This window comes from Protopterus annectens, chromosome 4.part0, assembly GCF_019279795.1.
Source record: "Protopterus annectens isolate FY-2018-M chromosome 4.part0, PAN1.0, whole genome shotgun sequence".
In the NCBI taxonomy this organism is placed as follows: domain Eukaryota; kingdom Metazoa; phylum Chordata; order Ceratodontiformes; family Protopteridae; genus Protopterus; species Protopterus annectens.
Window position 1 is genome coordinate 505642376 of NC_056733.1, and position 17659 is coordinate 505660034.

Here is a 17659-nt window from a genome sequence, read left to right on the forward strand (position 1 = left end):
ATATAGTTTCTGGGTCTGCAAGAGGGGCCTTGTAAAGGTGGTGATGAGTATCTGGCACCCTGTAAAATCTGTCTGGTTTGGCAGGGGCTGGGGTAAAGAGTCTGGAGCGGAGCAAACATCATTGAAAGCATCATCCACCACAGAGAGAACAGGAGGTATAGCCAAGGGCCTGTGCTGTGGGAGGTGCAGAAAGGTCCTAAGTCTTTTCTGGAGTCTGAAAAATCCTGTTGCTGCCATTGGAACTGTTCTCGCATGGCATGCAAGGTTTCCCCAAAGGAGAATTCTTCTGGTGGGGAAGCAGCTGGAATGGATTCTTCAGCATCAGAATCTTCAAAATTGGAGAAGGGAGCCTCTGGCTGGTCAGTTATGTCTGATTCATCAGCAGAATCATCAGACGGCCCTGGCTCACGGGGCCCTGCCGCAGGTCTCTTCTCTCGGGCTGAGAGGCCCTGTCTGGGTGAGATTGAGATCCTCTAATTAAAGAAATTAAATCTTCTGCCAAAGAAAGCATTTGAGAACTAGAAGAGGGCCTGGATGTGGGGGTTTAACAGGCACTGATTTAGTAGTCTTGGCTGCTTTAGCCCTGGCGAAGGCCTTAATGGACATGGCTGCTGGAGGCCTAGCAGCACCACGTGCTGGGGTAGAGACATCCAAGGGGATGGTGTCTGATAAGTCAACCACCGTAGTGGGTACAATTTCTGAGGTCGATTCAAGAGTTGTAGCAGGGGCCTCAGTTGTAAGAATAGGTTCAGCTGTACTTTGATCAGTTTTCTCGGTTTCGGCCGAAACCGAGACACTCGGTTTGCTTTACCGTGGTTTCGGCCGAAACCGCGGACCGCGAGTGTCGGTCTTTATCTTTGCGTTTTTTGGTAGATTGGGTAGTCGGAGGATCCGACGGCATAATGTACGCAAAATCAGTACCGAAAAACTGTTCTGCAAACTCCGACCGACGCCTAAGCGTTCGTCGGTTGAAAGAGGCACAGGCCGAACAGGCTGCTACGTCGTGGGCTGGGCCTAAACAAGGCAGACAGTAAGAGTGGAAATCTTTATGAGGTATTTGTTTCCCACAGGTTAAACAATTGTTAACTTTTTCTGACATCGGCTGAGGCAAGAAAGATTCCCCAACGGGGTACTTAGCTTTAGAAGTCTTCGATAGAAGTAATCTCTGGATCCGACCGACCGGCACTTGCGAACAGCTTCTGCTTCGGGCGCCGCGCGGCAAGAAAGACTGAGGAAAATGGCGTCGGCTGATGCTTTTATACCCGAGGACCAACAGAGATGACGTCGGGTGGAGTGCGACATCAGCCGAAGCCGGACCCGGACTTTGGAATCCGGCCGACTGCAGGGCTGCCTGACGACAGGACAATCCACTTGTTATGACTGCAGATGCATCCATGAAGGACATCCACTCTCAATCACTATTACTCCCATTTTCCTTTCTCTGATACTCTGCAGAATATCCACAAAGAAATAATTTCCTTGCCAAATTCATATTCTCATTTATATCCAAATGCATCTCTTGCAACACTGCAATTTGCACCTTAGATTTCTTAATATAATTCAGTACCTTTTTTATACACCTGCAATGCCAAGATAAAACTGACCATCATTTGGATAAAAAGCTATTTTCACATATTCTCTATTAGAGTTCTTTTGAATAAATGTTCCCAATTTGTAAGTTTCATGCACTCATTAATGCCTTGCAAGCTGATGTATGCAGCTGCTACTTCTCATTTCTGTTTGAATCCATGAGACATCTCCCAGGCTTTTCACTTCAATAAAACACTCAAGGAAGAAAACATTAAAGAATCAAAAAACAAATATCTTTTCAACCCAACCCTTTTCTGACTAAGCAAAAACACAAAACAATATACACTTTCCAAAAGGTTAACTACTCCGCCAGACAGGGGCAACTGCCCCAGACAGCTACACTTACAGGCTTTACCTTTTCTAAAGTTAGGTTCAATCATGCTGGAAGTGCATGCCTGAGTCACTGTTCCCTCTTCTGCAGATACTATCCGTCCTTGACCTATTTCTTTTTCTCTTCTTAGATGTGAACTTGCACACACTCAATTAACCGATTTTAATCTTAAGAAAAAAGGACGCTGGTTATCCTTAAATTAATAAACTAAACTGTGCACTAATATATTTAATAGTAAAATTTTAAGGCTGCTGGAGATGAAATTACCTGCAAAAGGCACTCAATTTCCTCAGTGTCAAATTTCTCTTATTTTCACTTAATATTTAAAGAGAACTGGCAAATGGTTAATTACGTTTCTTCTAAAAACATCCAAGAGCATCCTGCTTTAGTCATTTTCTGAATATCTACTCACTCCTGTAGACTTAGCATCATCAACTGAATGTGCTTGCAGATAAAAAAAAAAGCCAACAGCTTTATAAATGGAAGAAAACTTTCTTTTAAAAATGTTTTCCACTTCTTAGTCTGCTTGCTTAGGGGATAAAAAAAGAAAATTAGTCAATACTTCCAACTGTATAAAACTGGAAAATTACTGTACTTTAATACATACATAATATGAACAGCACACTTTCACATCTCCCAGAAGCCCAAGATTGCATTATACTGTTTACATCTAGAGTTTATCTTGTTGGAATATAAATCCTAGATACATTAGTCAAGAAAAAGTACTTTTACTGATAAGGCTCGTCTCCTCATATTTAAAATACCTGCGTACAATTTACAGAACTAAACTACTTTACAAGAAAACATGAAATTTATATCAAAAATGTATTATATACATTACTAAGAACAAAAGCTTTTTACTTGCATCTTCGTTCCCTTCACTGTCGTCCTAAACATGAATGAATGTGGGAATTGCGCTTTAGAGTCCCCTCTGCCAGTTTAACACAAACTTCTAGTCTTTTAACTATTTCTTGCAGAAGCATGTCAAAGCTGCATCTTATGGGATGATACTTTTCTATTCCTCCATTTAATTCCAAATTTCACATTACTGCTGGCCTTCCTTCTGCTCATCTCAATCACCCTGCACTGGTCTCTGGTACAAGTCCAAGTTACTTCTGATTAACGTCAGCTCATTTTCCTTTTTCATTTTTTCCACAATCATTTTCCATGAAACAATGAAAAATGTTTGTGAAAAGTTTTCTTGGACGTTTACTCCCCTTCTGCTTGCCATCTCACTATTTGCTGGGTGAGCTTTATTTCTTCCTTAGTCTGTTCTGCATCCATAAAATGTCTTTGATCCTTCAGGAAAAATACTTTTCAAAACAGCTGGATATAGTAAGATGAGTCTTCCACCTGCCTCTTGAAATCCATTAATTGCAGGGATAAACTTGCCTCTCTTTTGCCTGGTATACAATGAATAATCATCTTCCACAGTCTGGGGTCCGCAATGTTAATACTTCTCCCTTCTGCCACAATTCTGTCAGGAGCATCTCTCTCTCTATTGATATGACTGCATCCTACTGATAAAGGTCCTGTTTCTTCCTTGTGGCCAGATTTGAAGCATACACATGGTGCGCCATTTCAAATAAATCCTGCTGTGGAATTCCAGTCCAACTGCTTTTCTGTACTTTTACAAAATGAATGCAAACTACTCATTCCAGTATCTCTAGTACAGCAGAAAATCTCAGGTTTCCCTGTGTGCTTTATCATCTAACTCTTAATTTTGAAACAGTTCTTCTTGAGAAACTGCATATTCAGTCACCCTCTTATTTATATAGTTTTATCAGCTCAATGGAATAACTACTTAAAGCTTCTTCTATTCTTACCACTCTTGTCATTTGACTTTACATATTCCTCCAGTGTCCAGTATTTGTAATCAGACTAATTTTCCTCTAAATTACTGGAAACCATTTCCTGCATCAAAGCTGACATCTGAAATGCTCTTTGCTGAACAGCTGCAAGGATCCTCCCCCACCCCCCAGAGTTTTTTCTTCTCCTTTTCTAGTTCATTTATTTGTCCAGATTTATCCTTTGCTGCTATCCAGGCAGTGTACTGATGGAACCAGTAACTGAATTTTAACCTAGTTGTACGCTTTTTGGCCAACGTTTATTTTTTTTACAGAGTGAGAATGCTAATCAACCCATATTTCAGAGTGCAGCCATCCTAGAATTCATGGAAGTACGCATCAGTTTTGACCTCTTCTATGGATCCGTGTAAATCCACTACTGAATCATCCACAAAGTTTTTGCAGTGAACATCTGGGACTCCTGGACCCTACAGAACATATCAGGCTTCTTATAGTGCCTTGGAGGCTGCCAAGGATGGATTCTCTAAAGCTCCCAAGACTGGAAGAACTATCAGAGGTTTAGCAGCATTCTCGCCCAGTAAACCAAAATATCTTTTTCTGGGTGTGTAATGTCACTTTTGCCTCCCATATGAAGTGGTCTTTCATTCTGCTAAAAGGGCTTCCTCTACAGGCAAAAAAGAAGAGTCTAAACACCCAAATGAAGGGAAGACATTTGGGAGGAGTCATCCAAATAATTCTCCACATTCTTTGAGCCATCATCCCTCTCCAAGAACAGTTCCTGGGCACAAGGAACTCCAGATACTGAGGGCTGATTTAAACTTGGCTGCATGTTCACCAGAGACTGCAGGAACCCTTCAGCCAAGCAAAACCTTTCCTTGGCAATAGACGTGGCGGGGGGGGGGGGCAGGAATCCATCTGTTGTTGGACATCTTGATACCTGCCTTGATTGGGTGGTTGCATTATGTTTGATCTTTCCTCTTTACTGAGGCTGGTGTCTTGGAGACTATGGACTAAGGATGGGATTTGTGGATCTTCAGGCTCTGACCCTCAAAGTCCTCCCCACATACAACTGCAGACACACCATTGGCCCCTTTTAAAACAAAACACAGTTCAGCTACAGTAGTCAGAAATAGGATATCTGGAATGATTTTTCCACACAAGGACTCTCAACTCAGTGAGACTTGCCCTGATCCACTGACATAGTGACAAAGGGATTTCATCAGAAGACTTGGAACCCTAAGACATTAGGGATGGGGGCTACAAAAGCATAAAAAAAAATCTGTGTATTCAACTTGGGCAACAACATCAGATGTCACTGTTGCATCATATCATCCCAGTTAGATAACCTATTTTCCGTAGACTGCTTACAGAATATTTTTAGGAGAGATGTCTGAAGCTGGGAGCAATCTGAAGACACCATGCAGAGAAAGTCGAGGTCCCAAGTCTATTCTAATCTACATAGCTTCTCAGGGAATGGCAAACATTTACGGCAAACTCTAGACAACTTTCCATATCATTGCTCTGGGCCTACACAATAAGCACACAAATTATGCATCTCTATGTGAAATATGTCTACTACAAGAGCACCTCAATTTATTTCTTGGGACAAATATGCCCTAATCTCTATAGCTGGGTGTCCCATCCTAACTACACAACATTAGTAACAAAATACTGATAGGAAAAAATAATTCAGAACTAGGGTACTAGAGCTCAAGAGCAAGCCAAACACCACCAGAATACAAACACAAAGTACATCCAGTGAAACATAGCATAACAGATATAAGAAGGCATGATCAGACATAAGATTTGCACAGGGAATGTCCTGACATCCTTAAGGGGTGGGTGTGCTCCCTGCCTGGAGTGTAAAGGGCACTGAGCTATGAAAGTTAAGTCTTCTGCATCAGAAATTCCAGTAGATAAAACTACTGCAACAATGACTTATATGAAGAACATCAGACAACAGTGTTGTGTAAGAAAACCTTACAATGCATGGAAAAACCTACCAGGCAACACTAACAAGCAGAAGCAAATTTGCCATAATACTGCAACAGTACATCCAAGCATACGAAATGAAATCTGTACACTTCAAGGTGACACAGAATATGATGATGTGCATCACTTCTGCTGAAAGGACACATAGTACAGCTGTGTACACTTACCATAACTGTAGATGTTAGAGTGTATTTCACTGTTGCAGTCATCACATTTGGGTTATCTGCTTGCAGTAGCCCTCAGTCGGCCTGATTAACAAAGTCTTAGGTCCTGCATGGGTTGCTGTCCCTTCTTCCGTGACGTCAGGTTGTCAGGGGTATAAAACATGTAGCAGACTCCATTACATCAGCTTTTCTTACCCCAGATGTCAGATGCCCCCTAACTGGAAGCAATTAAGTCTATAAATATACAAGGTTATACCTCCAACAAAAAAGCAAATACACCAAAAAGCTTTTGAGCATAGTAAAGGAGAGTAGAGGTATAGCCAAGAGAAATAAGGGGCCTGGAGGGAGAGTAACCAGGACTGCAACAGTGAACACACTCGAATATCCACATTTATGGTAAGTGTACACTACACAACTGTACTAGGTTCTTCGTATTTCACTGTTGCAGTCATCACATTTGGGTAGATTCCCAAAGCTAAGGATGGGAGGAGGAATTTAGACAGCATTAGGACCAGCTATAAGGCCCTGCAAAACTGCAGTGGCAAAGCCAGCTCTGGATACAGAGAAAATTGGCAGATGGTAATGCTTGGCGAAAGTATGTACAGAACTCCAAGTAGCAGCTTCTAGGATGTCCCTGGTAGGGATGCCTCTGAGAAAGGCTGTAGAGGTAGATGCAGCCCTGGTTGAGTGGGGTCTGATCCCCTGTGGGATAGGTTTTCCATGCTGCTTGTAGCAGAAATTAATGCAAGGGTCTATCCATTTGGAAATGGTTTGCTTTGAAATAGCCTTCCCCTCAGCCCCTGCAGCAAATGCCAGCAGCAGTTCAGATTTCCTTTGAGGTTTAGTCCTGTCCAAGTAGAATCTAAGTTGTTTGTGCACATCTAAAAAGTGCAGTATCTGTTCCCCTTTGTTCTGTGGATTAAGAAAGATGGTTGGCAAATGAATGGACTGATTAAGGGCCACACTGGATATCACCCTGGGCATGAAGGAGGGATTGGTCCTGAGGGACATCCTGTCTGCATGAAAGATGATGAAAGGCTCCACTGCCATAAGGGCCTGTAATTGAGATATCCTTCTTGCTGAAGTGATTGCTAAAAGGAAAGCTGTTTTCCAAAAAAGGAATTTTAACTCTGCAGGTGCAGCTGGCTCAAAAGGAGTAAGAGTGAGCTTCTCCACTACAACGTTAAGGTCCCAGGCTGGATTTGGAGCTCTCCTGGGTGGTCGTAAATTTTTGGCCCCTCTGAAGAAATTACTTGAGTATTGGATGAGAGAAGAGGGGTGGTTCTGTGTTATAATGAGCTGAAATGGCTGAGGCGTGAATTTTGATGGAGAAAGACAGGCGCTTGTGAAGCATAGTTAAGTATTGTAAAATCTGAGGTAAATTGGGCACTGCTGTGTTCATCCCTTGAGACTGGTTCCAGGCACAGAATCTTTTTCATTTTTCAGCACAAGATTTTTTTAGTACTAGGCCTCCTTGCCTCTAAAATGTTATCCATCACTGGTTTACTGAGGGATGGTAAAGGAGAGATTAGGTAATTAGCCAGGCTGCTAGGTTCCGTGTTTGAAGCTGAGGGTCCAGAATTTGGTTCTCCTGTTGAGACCATAGGGTAGGAGTCTGAGGCAGGTGCCATGGAGCCAACATTGACACACTGCGCAAGAGGGGTACCAGTGCTGGTGTGGCCAGTCTGGTGCAATCAAAATTATCCTTGGTGTGTCTTGTTTGATCTTTAGCAGTACTTTGGAGAGCAGAGGAAGAAAGGCATAAACTGATAGTTTTTTTTCCAGCTTAAAGACAGAGCATCCACTTTCCAAGCTTGTTTGTGGGAAGTCCTTGTGCAAAATTTGTCCAGTTGATAGTTCTGGGGGGAGGCAAACAGGTCTATATCTGGGCTCCCCCATTTGCTTGTCAACATGTTGAAAATCCTTGGTTCCAGTTTCCACTCGTGTGGGTCCATGAGGTTTCTCCTTAGTTCGTCAGCCAGTGTATTTAGTTTTCCTGGCAGGAAATGAGCTTTAGATGCACTTGACAGCTCAGGGCTGTGTTCCACAATGCCATGGCTAGTCTGCAGAGGGGGTAAGAATGTGCACCCCCCTGCTTGTTTATGTACCACATAACAGTGGTGTTGTCCATCTTTACCATTAATTGTCCAGGAAGAATGTGGTCCTTGAAAGCTGTCAGAGCATTCTGTACAGCTAACATTTCTTTTTGATTAATATGGAGGTGCATTTGACTTGGGTTCCATTTGCCCTGAATGCACTTCCCTGCCAGGTGAGCCCTCCATGCATAGTCTGATGTGTCTGTTAGAGTTTGGGTGGCAGGGGGTAGTGTGAATGGTAGTCCCTTGTTTTGGCCACAAGCCTCTACCCAGCAAAGGAACTCTAGGTGCAGGCACGGTATGATAGGAATCATTGCTTCTAGACCCTGTGAATGTTGACACCATAGGCTTTTTAGATACCATTGTAGTTTCCTCATATGCAGTCTTGCATATGGAATTACAAGAATGCAGGAGGCCATGAACCAAGGCTTGCAGTATTTGCCTTGCAGATAGCAGGGTTTTTGTGGCCACTTGTTTGAAGTAGGTTGTCAAATGAATTTGTTTCTCTGGCGTGAGGAAAAGCCATCTGGGAAGTTGCATTCAAGCTTGCTCCCAAGAATATAATTTGTTGACAGGGTACCAGGTGTGATTTCTTTTCGTTTATGGTGTACCCCAGACAGGTTAGCAACCTTTGTACAAAGGCCAAATGATTCAAAAGTATGTCCTGGCTTTCTGCCAGAATTAAACAATTGTCCAGGTATGGATATATTTGAATATTTCTTTGCCTGCAAAATGCAATGACTGGAGCTAGGCACTTTGTGAACACACTGGGTGCAGTAGATATGCCAAAGGGCAGTGTAGAGAACTGACAGTGCGTGTAGCCTGCTTTGAAGCATATGTATCTTCTGCAAGACTCCCTGATTGGGATTGTGCAGGTATGCTTCCTTTAAATCTAGTGTTGCCAACCAGGCATCTTTGCCTAGCATAAGGAGCAACTGGTGAAGAGTCAGCATCTTGAATTTTGGAATCTGTAAAAAGGTGTTTAGAGTAGACAGGTCCAGGATAGGACGCCATAAATTGTCTTTTCTGGGTATCAGGAAAAGTCTCTAATAGACACCTTGTCCCTTTTCATCTTCTGGTACCAAATGAAATAGCCCCATGCTTAAGGGAGAAAGTACTTGCTTCTGGGCCTCTGCCCACTGATTTTGGGGGTAGATCTGGCCACCCGCTTGGTGTTGGTAACGAGTGGATGTGACATCTGTATCCCTGGGACACTATTTAAAACCCATTTGTCCTGGGTAATGAGCTCCCAGTTCTTTGCCTGAAGAGCAATCTTTCCCCCCAAAGGGGCAGTCAGTTGAGAAGTGCTTGGAAGTTTTAAACAAAAGTCATTGAGACAATTTACCATAGGAGGGAGTTTTATTCTCATGGGTTTGGAAGTGGAGGCCCCCCACTGCTTAGTCCTGTGCATACCCTGGGACTGAAGCCTGGGAGCTCTGCTGGATCTGGGCTTGGACTGAGAAGGTCTGAAGAGGCAGGAAAGGACCAATTCTTGGAAAGCCAATGCCTACTAAACCTTGGTAGTTGTACTCATAAAAAAATCTAACAGTTTGCATAGATTTAGCTTTTTCCTCCAACTTTTTAAGAACTTCTTCTGCCTTGTCGCCAAACAGGCGGTCCTGGTTTAAGGGAGCATCCAGTAATTTTGCTTTAACAGGATCTGGTAAGGAAGGATTGTTCCCCAAACCAAGCATGCCTTCTAAGTACAGACCCAGTTACAGCAGCCCTGCAAGATGCCTCTAGTGAATCAAAACCACATTGCAAAGTATGCTTTCCAACTTGTTCAGCTGAATGCAGTAAATCCTGTAAATCCTTACTTTCCGCACAATCAGGAATCAGCATCACTTTCTGTTTAAGCAATCCAATAACATGCTGCTGATACTTAAACATATGAAACTGGCAGCTTAAGGCCCTAATGGCCAAAGCTGCAGAAGTGTATACCTTCTTACCCCATCTATCCAGTGCCCTGGAGTCTCTATCAGACGGGGTAGGAATTTTGGCAGTAGTAGCTTTAATGCCCTTGGGACCCTGTGAAATGGTCTCAAAATCTGCAGTAGGATTTTTAAAAAGGAACTTGTGGGGTCAGGGACCCTGTAATATCGGTCAGGTTTTCTGGGAGTAGGAGGTAAAGAGTCAGGGGCCAAGCTAGATTCCGAAAAGGCATCATCAACAATGTCTAGTACAGGAGGGTATGGCTAAACGAGTAAGAAATCCCTAAGCCTTTTTTTAGAATCAGAGACATCCTGATTTTCCCAACGAAAATACTCCCCGAGAGTATGCAAGGTTTCACCAAAACAGAAATCCTCTGGGGGGGAAGCAGGGGGAATAGAGTCCTCAGCATCAGAATCCTCATAGGTAGATAAGAGTAAATCCTGGTCATCAGAGGAAACAGAAAATTCAGAATCCTGGTCAGAAGTATCATACTCAGTCCTGGGTCTCTCAGAGGAGGAAGGCTGGCTTCCCCTAATTAAAGTAATAAGGTCTTCAGTCATTCTTCTTATTTGTTTTTTAGGCACAGAGGCCTGACCGTGCTGTCTGGGTGTCACTTTTCTAGGCATGGTTCGAGTTTTAGGCCTTGAAGAAGATGGCGTCGATTTAATATGCAAGTCCATAGGCCTGAATACACCCTCAGAAGCCGGTGCCTGCACAGCGGCTCTGAACCCATCCAAAGTAGAGACATCCACAGGCTCCACAGTTGAAACATCTCGTGGCATACTAGACTCCGAATGGGTCTCAGTAGAGGCCTGCGAATCTGAAACAGCGTGCATCAGGGGCTGTGAAAGCGCCTCATTGAGTACCGGCGAACTGGCAACTGGCTTAGGAGAAGTCTCGGCAGCTTCAGACCTAGGCAGCCTGTCTCTGTCTATCTTTGCGTTATTTGGAATGTCGGTAGTCGGATGGCTTAGCAAAGACTTATCAGGATAATTGAACCGAGCTCCAAAATATTTAGAAGCGAAAATATACAGATGACAGATAGTTCGTGGTTTAAATAAGGCACAAAACCGACAGCGAGGTATGTTGTGGTCAGGGCCTAGGCAAGGAATACAGTACGAGTTAAAATCTTTGGGGTATTTGCTTTCCACAAGTAATGCAATTATTAACTTTTACGGACATCAGTTTAGAGCAAGAAAAAGCTTTCCCCAATGAGGTACTTAGCGTTTAGTTGAAGACATCGGTTCTGAAACACGAAAATGAAAATTTCAGGAGTTGGCCGATCGGCACCTGCGAACTGCTTCTGCTTTGGGCACCACATGGCAAAAAAAACTGATGTAATGGTGTCTGCTGCATGTTTTATACCCCTAACGACCTGACGTCATGGAAGAAGAGACAGCAACCAACGCAGGACCCAAGACTTTGTTAATCAGGCCGACTGAGGGCTACTGCAAGCAGACAACCCAAATGTGATGACTGCAACAGTGAAACACAAAGAACATCCTCAATTCTTCTGTTCCTAAAAAGCAGTACTGCAGATTTATGACCAGAAAACTGTTTATAAAAATCTTCTTCAAAAAGCCAATATTTAGACTTAGAGAGTTCTCAACTATTTTGCAACTTGGGTGATGACCAAAATCCTTGTTCCTTAGTGAAAAAGCAGCAATAATTCCTCCTTGAAGTGAAAAACCTTAACTTTTAATTTTTACCATCTCCAAGATACCTACAGAGCTCAACTGTTGCCCAACATATAAACAATAATGCAAAAGTCAGACAATTAAATTAATAACTCAGTAATATAATTTAACTGTTACCCTAGAGGAAATGCTTAAAACTGTAAAACACACATATGCAAGCAAAACACATGTTTTGGTCTAGCACCTCAGCAACAAGCCGTTAAAGACCAACAACAAAAACACACAAGGCAAAAATGTAAATATAAAGAGTCATATAAACAACACTAATTAAAAGAAGTCTATTTTAAAGAAACAGAATACATTATGAAATATATATACATTTCTCACTGAAGCTTAAGTTACTGGTTGTTAATCCTAGGATTTCTGTATAATGCCTTCCAAAAATATATAAAAATATACATAAGCACCCTGGGTAGGTCTGTTACTAGAGGTTGACATTTTTTTAGAACAGGATGGAATATTTTTGAATGTTTTTATTGCCCTCAGTGATAAAGTTACCCCCTGAAGGAGTTAACTTGATTAAGAATTTGTAGAATGTCAATTGGAATTCTAGTTATTATTAGTTGGTAATCCTGGATGTGGAGAGTCTATATTCTAGCACTGGGTATAAGGACACTTTTGAAGGTCATTCTGTGGTGTTTGAGGGATTTTCCTGTTAAACATTTTGTTTAGATTTTAGTTTAAATATATTGCGTTTGGTATTTGAAGGTAACTGGCACAGACATATTTAAGGTACAGCTATGCAAGCATATTTTGTCCCAAACTATGCCAAAACATTTGCTTTTTTTCTGAAAACATGTCTAACACTGGCTTTTTTAAATATAAGGTTATAAAGTATTACAGATACACACATGATCTGTTACTTATGTGTAAAGGGAACTCTAATGAAATCAACGATTTTTTAAGGATTTTAGACAATGATATGGGAATTAAATTTGTTAAGAATAAAAGTGTTAATAAAATTAATTTTTTAGATGAAACTTTATGGGTGAAAATAAGGTTATGCAAAGCCATGCAGATCAAGTGTCAAGGGCTTTACACAGACGGAATTCTTGAGGCTTAGACTGGTAGTAAACAGAGTAATTTTCAGATAGAAGCCAAAATAATGATTAGAGTTTTGAGAAAATATAATATTTGTTAAGCTGGCTTTTTAATATCATATGACAGAGAAAGAAATTGTTAGGCATTGCTAACAATGATGTTGATTATAACAAAGAATTATGGTAAGAATAAATGTAAAAAGATAAATTTTGTGTTAGAATACAGAGCTTTTAGTAAATTTTTGGAGAACTAAACATTGAAACACACTAAGGTAGGATGACCAGTTTTGTGATTTAAAGTTATGGCCTGCTTTTTAGTATTAAGGATATGTCAATGCAGTTATTTTTAAGAAAAAGTTAGACATAAGTGTTTTACTGAAATGTTTAAAACTGTTGCCTATGTCAGGTGCCCCAGTGCTCAAGTTTATGTAGACCACTTACCCTGTCAAATAAGAGGTGACATACTCTGTAGTTTACAATGACCATCTGCAGCAAAGCACAGACTTAACTGCCACATGAATGACTGTTTAATAATGTTTCAAAAACAGAATTCCATAAGGGCTTTTATAAAAGTATGACTCAACTATGTCATAACCAATGAACAATTTTAAAGTGAAGCTTCAGGCTCCCAAGACAACAAAATTAATTAAATCTAACATCCTAATGCAAGTTAACAGCCAACATTACATTAGGTACTCAAAACAGTGTACATCAAGGATAAAATGTAACCATAGCCGGCCTTAGGCATAGGCCAACTAGGCGACCGCCTAGGGCGCCGCTCTAGCAGGGGCACTTTTTCAGTGTTTATTTGGTGCAGGTAGAAGAGGATGGGGGTACCAGGTGGTGTGGTGGGGGGCACCATGGAGCCCTTTTGCCTAAGGCACCAGTTGACCTAAGGCCGCTCCTGAATGTAACATATTCAAAATATTTCATATATAATGCATATTCACATAAGAGGTGAGAACAATGGAATCAGCATCATCACAGGCAGTCTACCTAAGACAGTCCACTGTTATGGTCATATTTTCATTACTGTTCATTTCTTCAACATGCAAAAACCTGTGATGCCTTGTGCTATGGTTTGGGTTAAACCCGTAATTCTTCCTTCTCATTAAATATACAGGCCACTTAAAGTTTCTTGCTGTTACTATCATGCACACTTTTTTCCTGCATTATTGGCAAAGCTATATAGAATTATGCATCCATCACACATACAGCATTCATCAATGCTACATAATAATTAAAAAAAAATATGGCACTTGAAATGGTACTGGTCAAAGACATGGTACACACGTCAGCTTACAGATCTATAAAGAAATAAAAATGTTTTGATGGTGTCAAATTGAACTTTGTCCACTTAAGTATCAAAGACACCACTGAAACTAAATGAAAAACTGCAGCAGTTATCTTAACGGTTTTGACTAAAAGTAAGACTACGAGTTCAGCTGTCAGCCTGAGAATCCTACATAAATTGTTCACCCACTTGTATGCAAATAAAACTTGTATTTACTCATACGCAACAAGTAATGTGAAACCATCTCTATTTAGTTAACAAAACCTGATGCTACTCAAATAGATAAACTAATTCCAATACAATGCAGGAAAGAGGAAATAATCCCTTACCAAATATTCTATGATCATCATGCTCCTGTATAAGACAAGTTTTCCTTGTGTTTACTCTTAGCATACACAGTTGTGAAAGAAATGTTTCAGAATTTAAATATGCTTAAGTAAAATGCTGAGAGAAGCTGACTGACAAAAAAACAGCAGCCTCTAAGAAAACTATGACATCAATTTCGGACAGTCAACCAATTAAGATGGTGAAGTAGCACTAGCTGAATAAACCATCTACTAAGGATGTCATAACACATAAGGTACTGGGGAGAGGGCAATATATCCAAAACAAGCTCAATCAACCTATCTCTGAACAGACCAAAGTAAATGTGCTCAAGATTCAGTACCAGTGAAGCATCTGCGTATGAAACAGACCCATTTTCTAAAAGTATGGGAAACATGGAAGCTGGAAACGGCATTCTGTTGAACCATCAGCAGCTGGATTATTAATAAGTGGTCAAGAAAATTCACAGATACACCCTGACAGGTATAGCGGACAAGAGCTGTAAACGATTACTGTCTTCATAAGATTTCTAAACACTTTAGTGACAGTCTTCTAAAGCAAAAAAACTAAATATAAATCAGTTTATAAATGCTTTTGGCACAGCCTGGACAGTTTCTCAAGTACAAATTCTCTTTTAGAATGCTGAACAAATACAGCCCTTGGATATTTGTCCATTCTAACTTGCTGGAGTAGTATTTGTTCTTTAATGGCTACAGCAGCCAATGTCAGTGAATCTTCTTATTTTAAAAACAGACAATGTGGGCAAACACATGTATTAAAATATCCACAAAAAAATGCAGTATCCTATGCCAAAGACAAAGCATGTTTGTAATAGCACAATGATTAGTAAACAGCCAAGAAAAAAAAGCACATTGGAAAAGGCCCTACTACTCAAAACACAGTATTGTGCCCAAGAAGAAAATCTTACTTCTGTTTAATCCATAACTACAGTTAAAACATGCCTTACACATTTAGTTTAACTTTGCTGTGAGAAATTCACCCTCTGAGCACAGACTTATTACTCAAGTAATGAAAGATTAATCGGACAGTTTTTAACCTCAAAACAAAATCAGTTCACTGCATAAAAAATAATGCAGTAAGTTCATTGTGCTGTATTACCTGCAATGTACAACAATAGGCCCAACTTCAGAGATGTTTTCCTGCTTAAGATGAACCTCTTCCAAAAAATCTAATACACCACCAGGGTCTGCTGGCACACCATGGTCAGGCCAGGTTTTAAAGTGATACTGCCAAACAGTTCGCTCTGTATTTCCCTGAAATAAATCCAATCATCAAATAAGCAAAATATTTTTTTGCAAACACTGGACATGACTGCACTTTCAGAAAATACATTAAACATTTCAAGAGTCACCCACAAAAAATCATATCTTCAAGAGATTCTGTAACAAAATGCCACCTGTTGTGGTTCCTTGGGAAATTTTTCAGTGGAGTCATACTTATATTCCTTGCTCATCTCTGTGCTCAGAAGTGGTTACATAATATTAAGAGAGCCCTTATGGCAACATACATCTCTTTCAACAACTGTTAAAAAAACTAGCTTGCAATGTAAATGAGCATTCAGGTAAAGGATTTCAAACACGTACAAGAAATACATTCACTTACTAACCAAGTAAGAAAACCATGCAGCACATGGCATTCTGTAAGTACTGAAGGAAGAGAAGATATCTAGTGCAAAAATCATCTCTTAAGCAGATCCCACTATACTAAGTACAAGCTCTGTATTATATTCAGTTCTATGGTTGCCCCGCTGCCTTCTGGGTGTGCAGGGGCAGTATTAGGATAATATGGCTAAACAATTCCCTCCATGGCAGCAACAATACTTTCACTGAGATACTGCAATCCCCCCCCCTTGAATACTGGAATAAGTCCAACGGAAACAACTTGCTTCAGGGACCTAGATATAGAGGAGCACTAACAGTAGCTGATGGTTAACTATGTACATGTTTGAAGGCAGCGTGGAGACAGACTGCAAAATTTGAGCGGGATAAGACATGAAGATGGACAGAAAAGCTCTTATAGCAGTAATTCGGACAGGTCAGAGTCCCCCAAGTGATACATTAAGTTACAAACAGTGTAATATGGGAGAGAAGTCAAATCAGAATCCAACTGCAAGCCTACCTGGATAAAACATGCTAACTGCTGAATATTCTGTTCATTATTTAGAGCTTGGTAGAAGTACATACTGACTACCAAGCAGCCTCACTCAAAGATTGTTAAATAAGCACTGAATGAAGAGGCTACTACTTCGACAATGATTAAAATGGGTTTGACAAATGTTGCCTATGAACGGTTTTCTCCTGAACAGACAGGAGCAAACTGTAAACACTCAAGCTAGACATCATGCACAGATAAGAGGAAATGCAGTGCCCATTTTAAGGCAGAACTTTGTCTCAGAATAAGGGTTTGCACTAGGACATTTTCTCATAGGGACAAAGAGCAAACATTTACAAATACTAAGTACTCACCAATCCAAATTTAAATGCAACCTCTATATCATCTGGAAGAACTCGCCACATAGAACTTAAATTCATTTTCTGTATTCTTGCCATTTCTTAAGTTGAGAAAAAGACCATGTTTTCAGCATGCTAAGGGATGTGCACCATGCAAGATCTGTTATTACAGCTCTGCCTTTTGGCACTGCTTAACAGAGGTTCTTTAAAGTGTTTTTTTTTTTGTTTAAGTCATTTAGCCTATTTTATTTTTAACTTTAAACTATAATCAAGCTTTTGCACATATAGCTACTGGTTAAAAATTAAACAATGTAATGGAAAAGGAAACAGAATTAGAAGTTATGTACTTATCATAACTTGGCATCTGTTTTATCTATTTTCATTCTTCCTCACTAATGGGTTACAGATATGACCCTGTGAGCCAACTCGGTCACATTTTTTCAGACTTGGTTCCTAGTCTCGAGCTCCTCCCTCTACCCACAATGCCCTACACTCTTTGTAACTTCCTCAAATAGAGTTTGCTGCCTTAATGCTTACAGAATAGAGAGAGCATAGACAACAAAAAGAAATCAGAGGCTCAAACCAGGAATGCAAAAGTTCCTGTAAATCCAAAACTTCCTCTAGAAGTCAAGAGGATGGGGAATGGTTGGGAAGGAAGGCAAGGAGGAATGAAAATGGACAGCGCAGATGCCAATTTATGATACACACAACTTCTAAATCTGGCGTTGTCCTTTTCATTCTTCCTAACTATTGTGTCATAGCTCCCAGCTAAATTACTTTCAGGTGACCTCAAGGAAGGATATGCCAGAGCAGTGTTAAACCAAAACACGCAATAATTCTGGAAACAATGTCCACTTTATGTGTCACAAAGGTATGAGTCTCTGACCAAGAGGCTGCAGCACAAATGTCATCATCGACAC

The 17659-nt window shown here is 40.7% G+C and overlaps 1 protein-coding gene across 1 annotated transcript in view; it reads right to left on the reverse strand.

Annotated features, from left to right (window-relative positions):
- Positions 1–17659, reverse strand: part of PTPN11 (protein tyrosine phosphatase non-receptor type 11) — an 811421-nt gene that overhangs the window by 455178 nt on the left and 338584 nt on the right. The window contains 1 exon segment of the mRNA XM_044069754.1: positions 15388–15542. Within this exon segment, the coding sequence (XP_043925689.1) occupies positions 15388–15542 (155 nt within the window).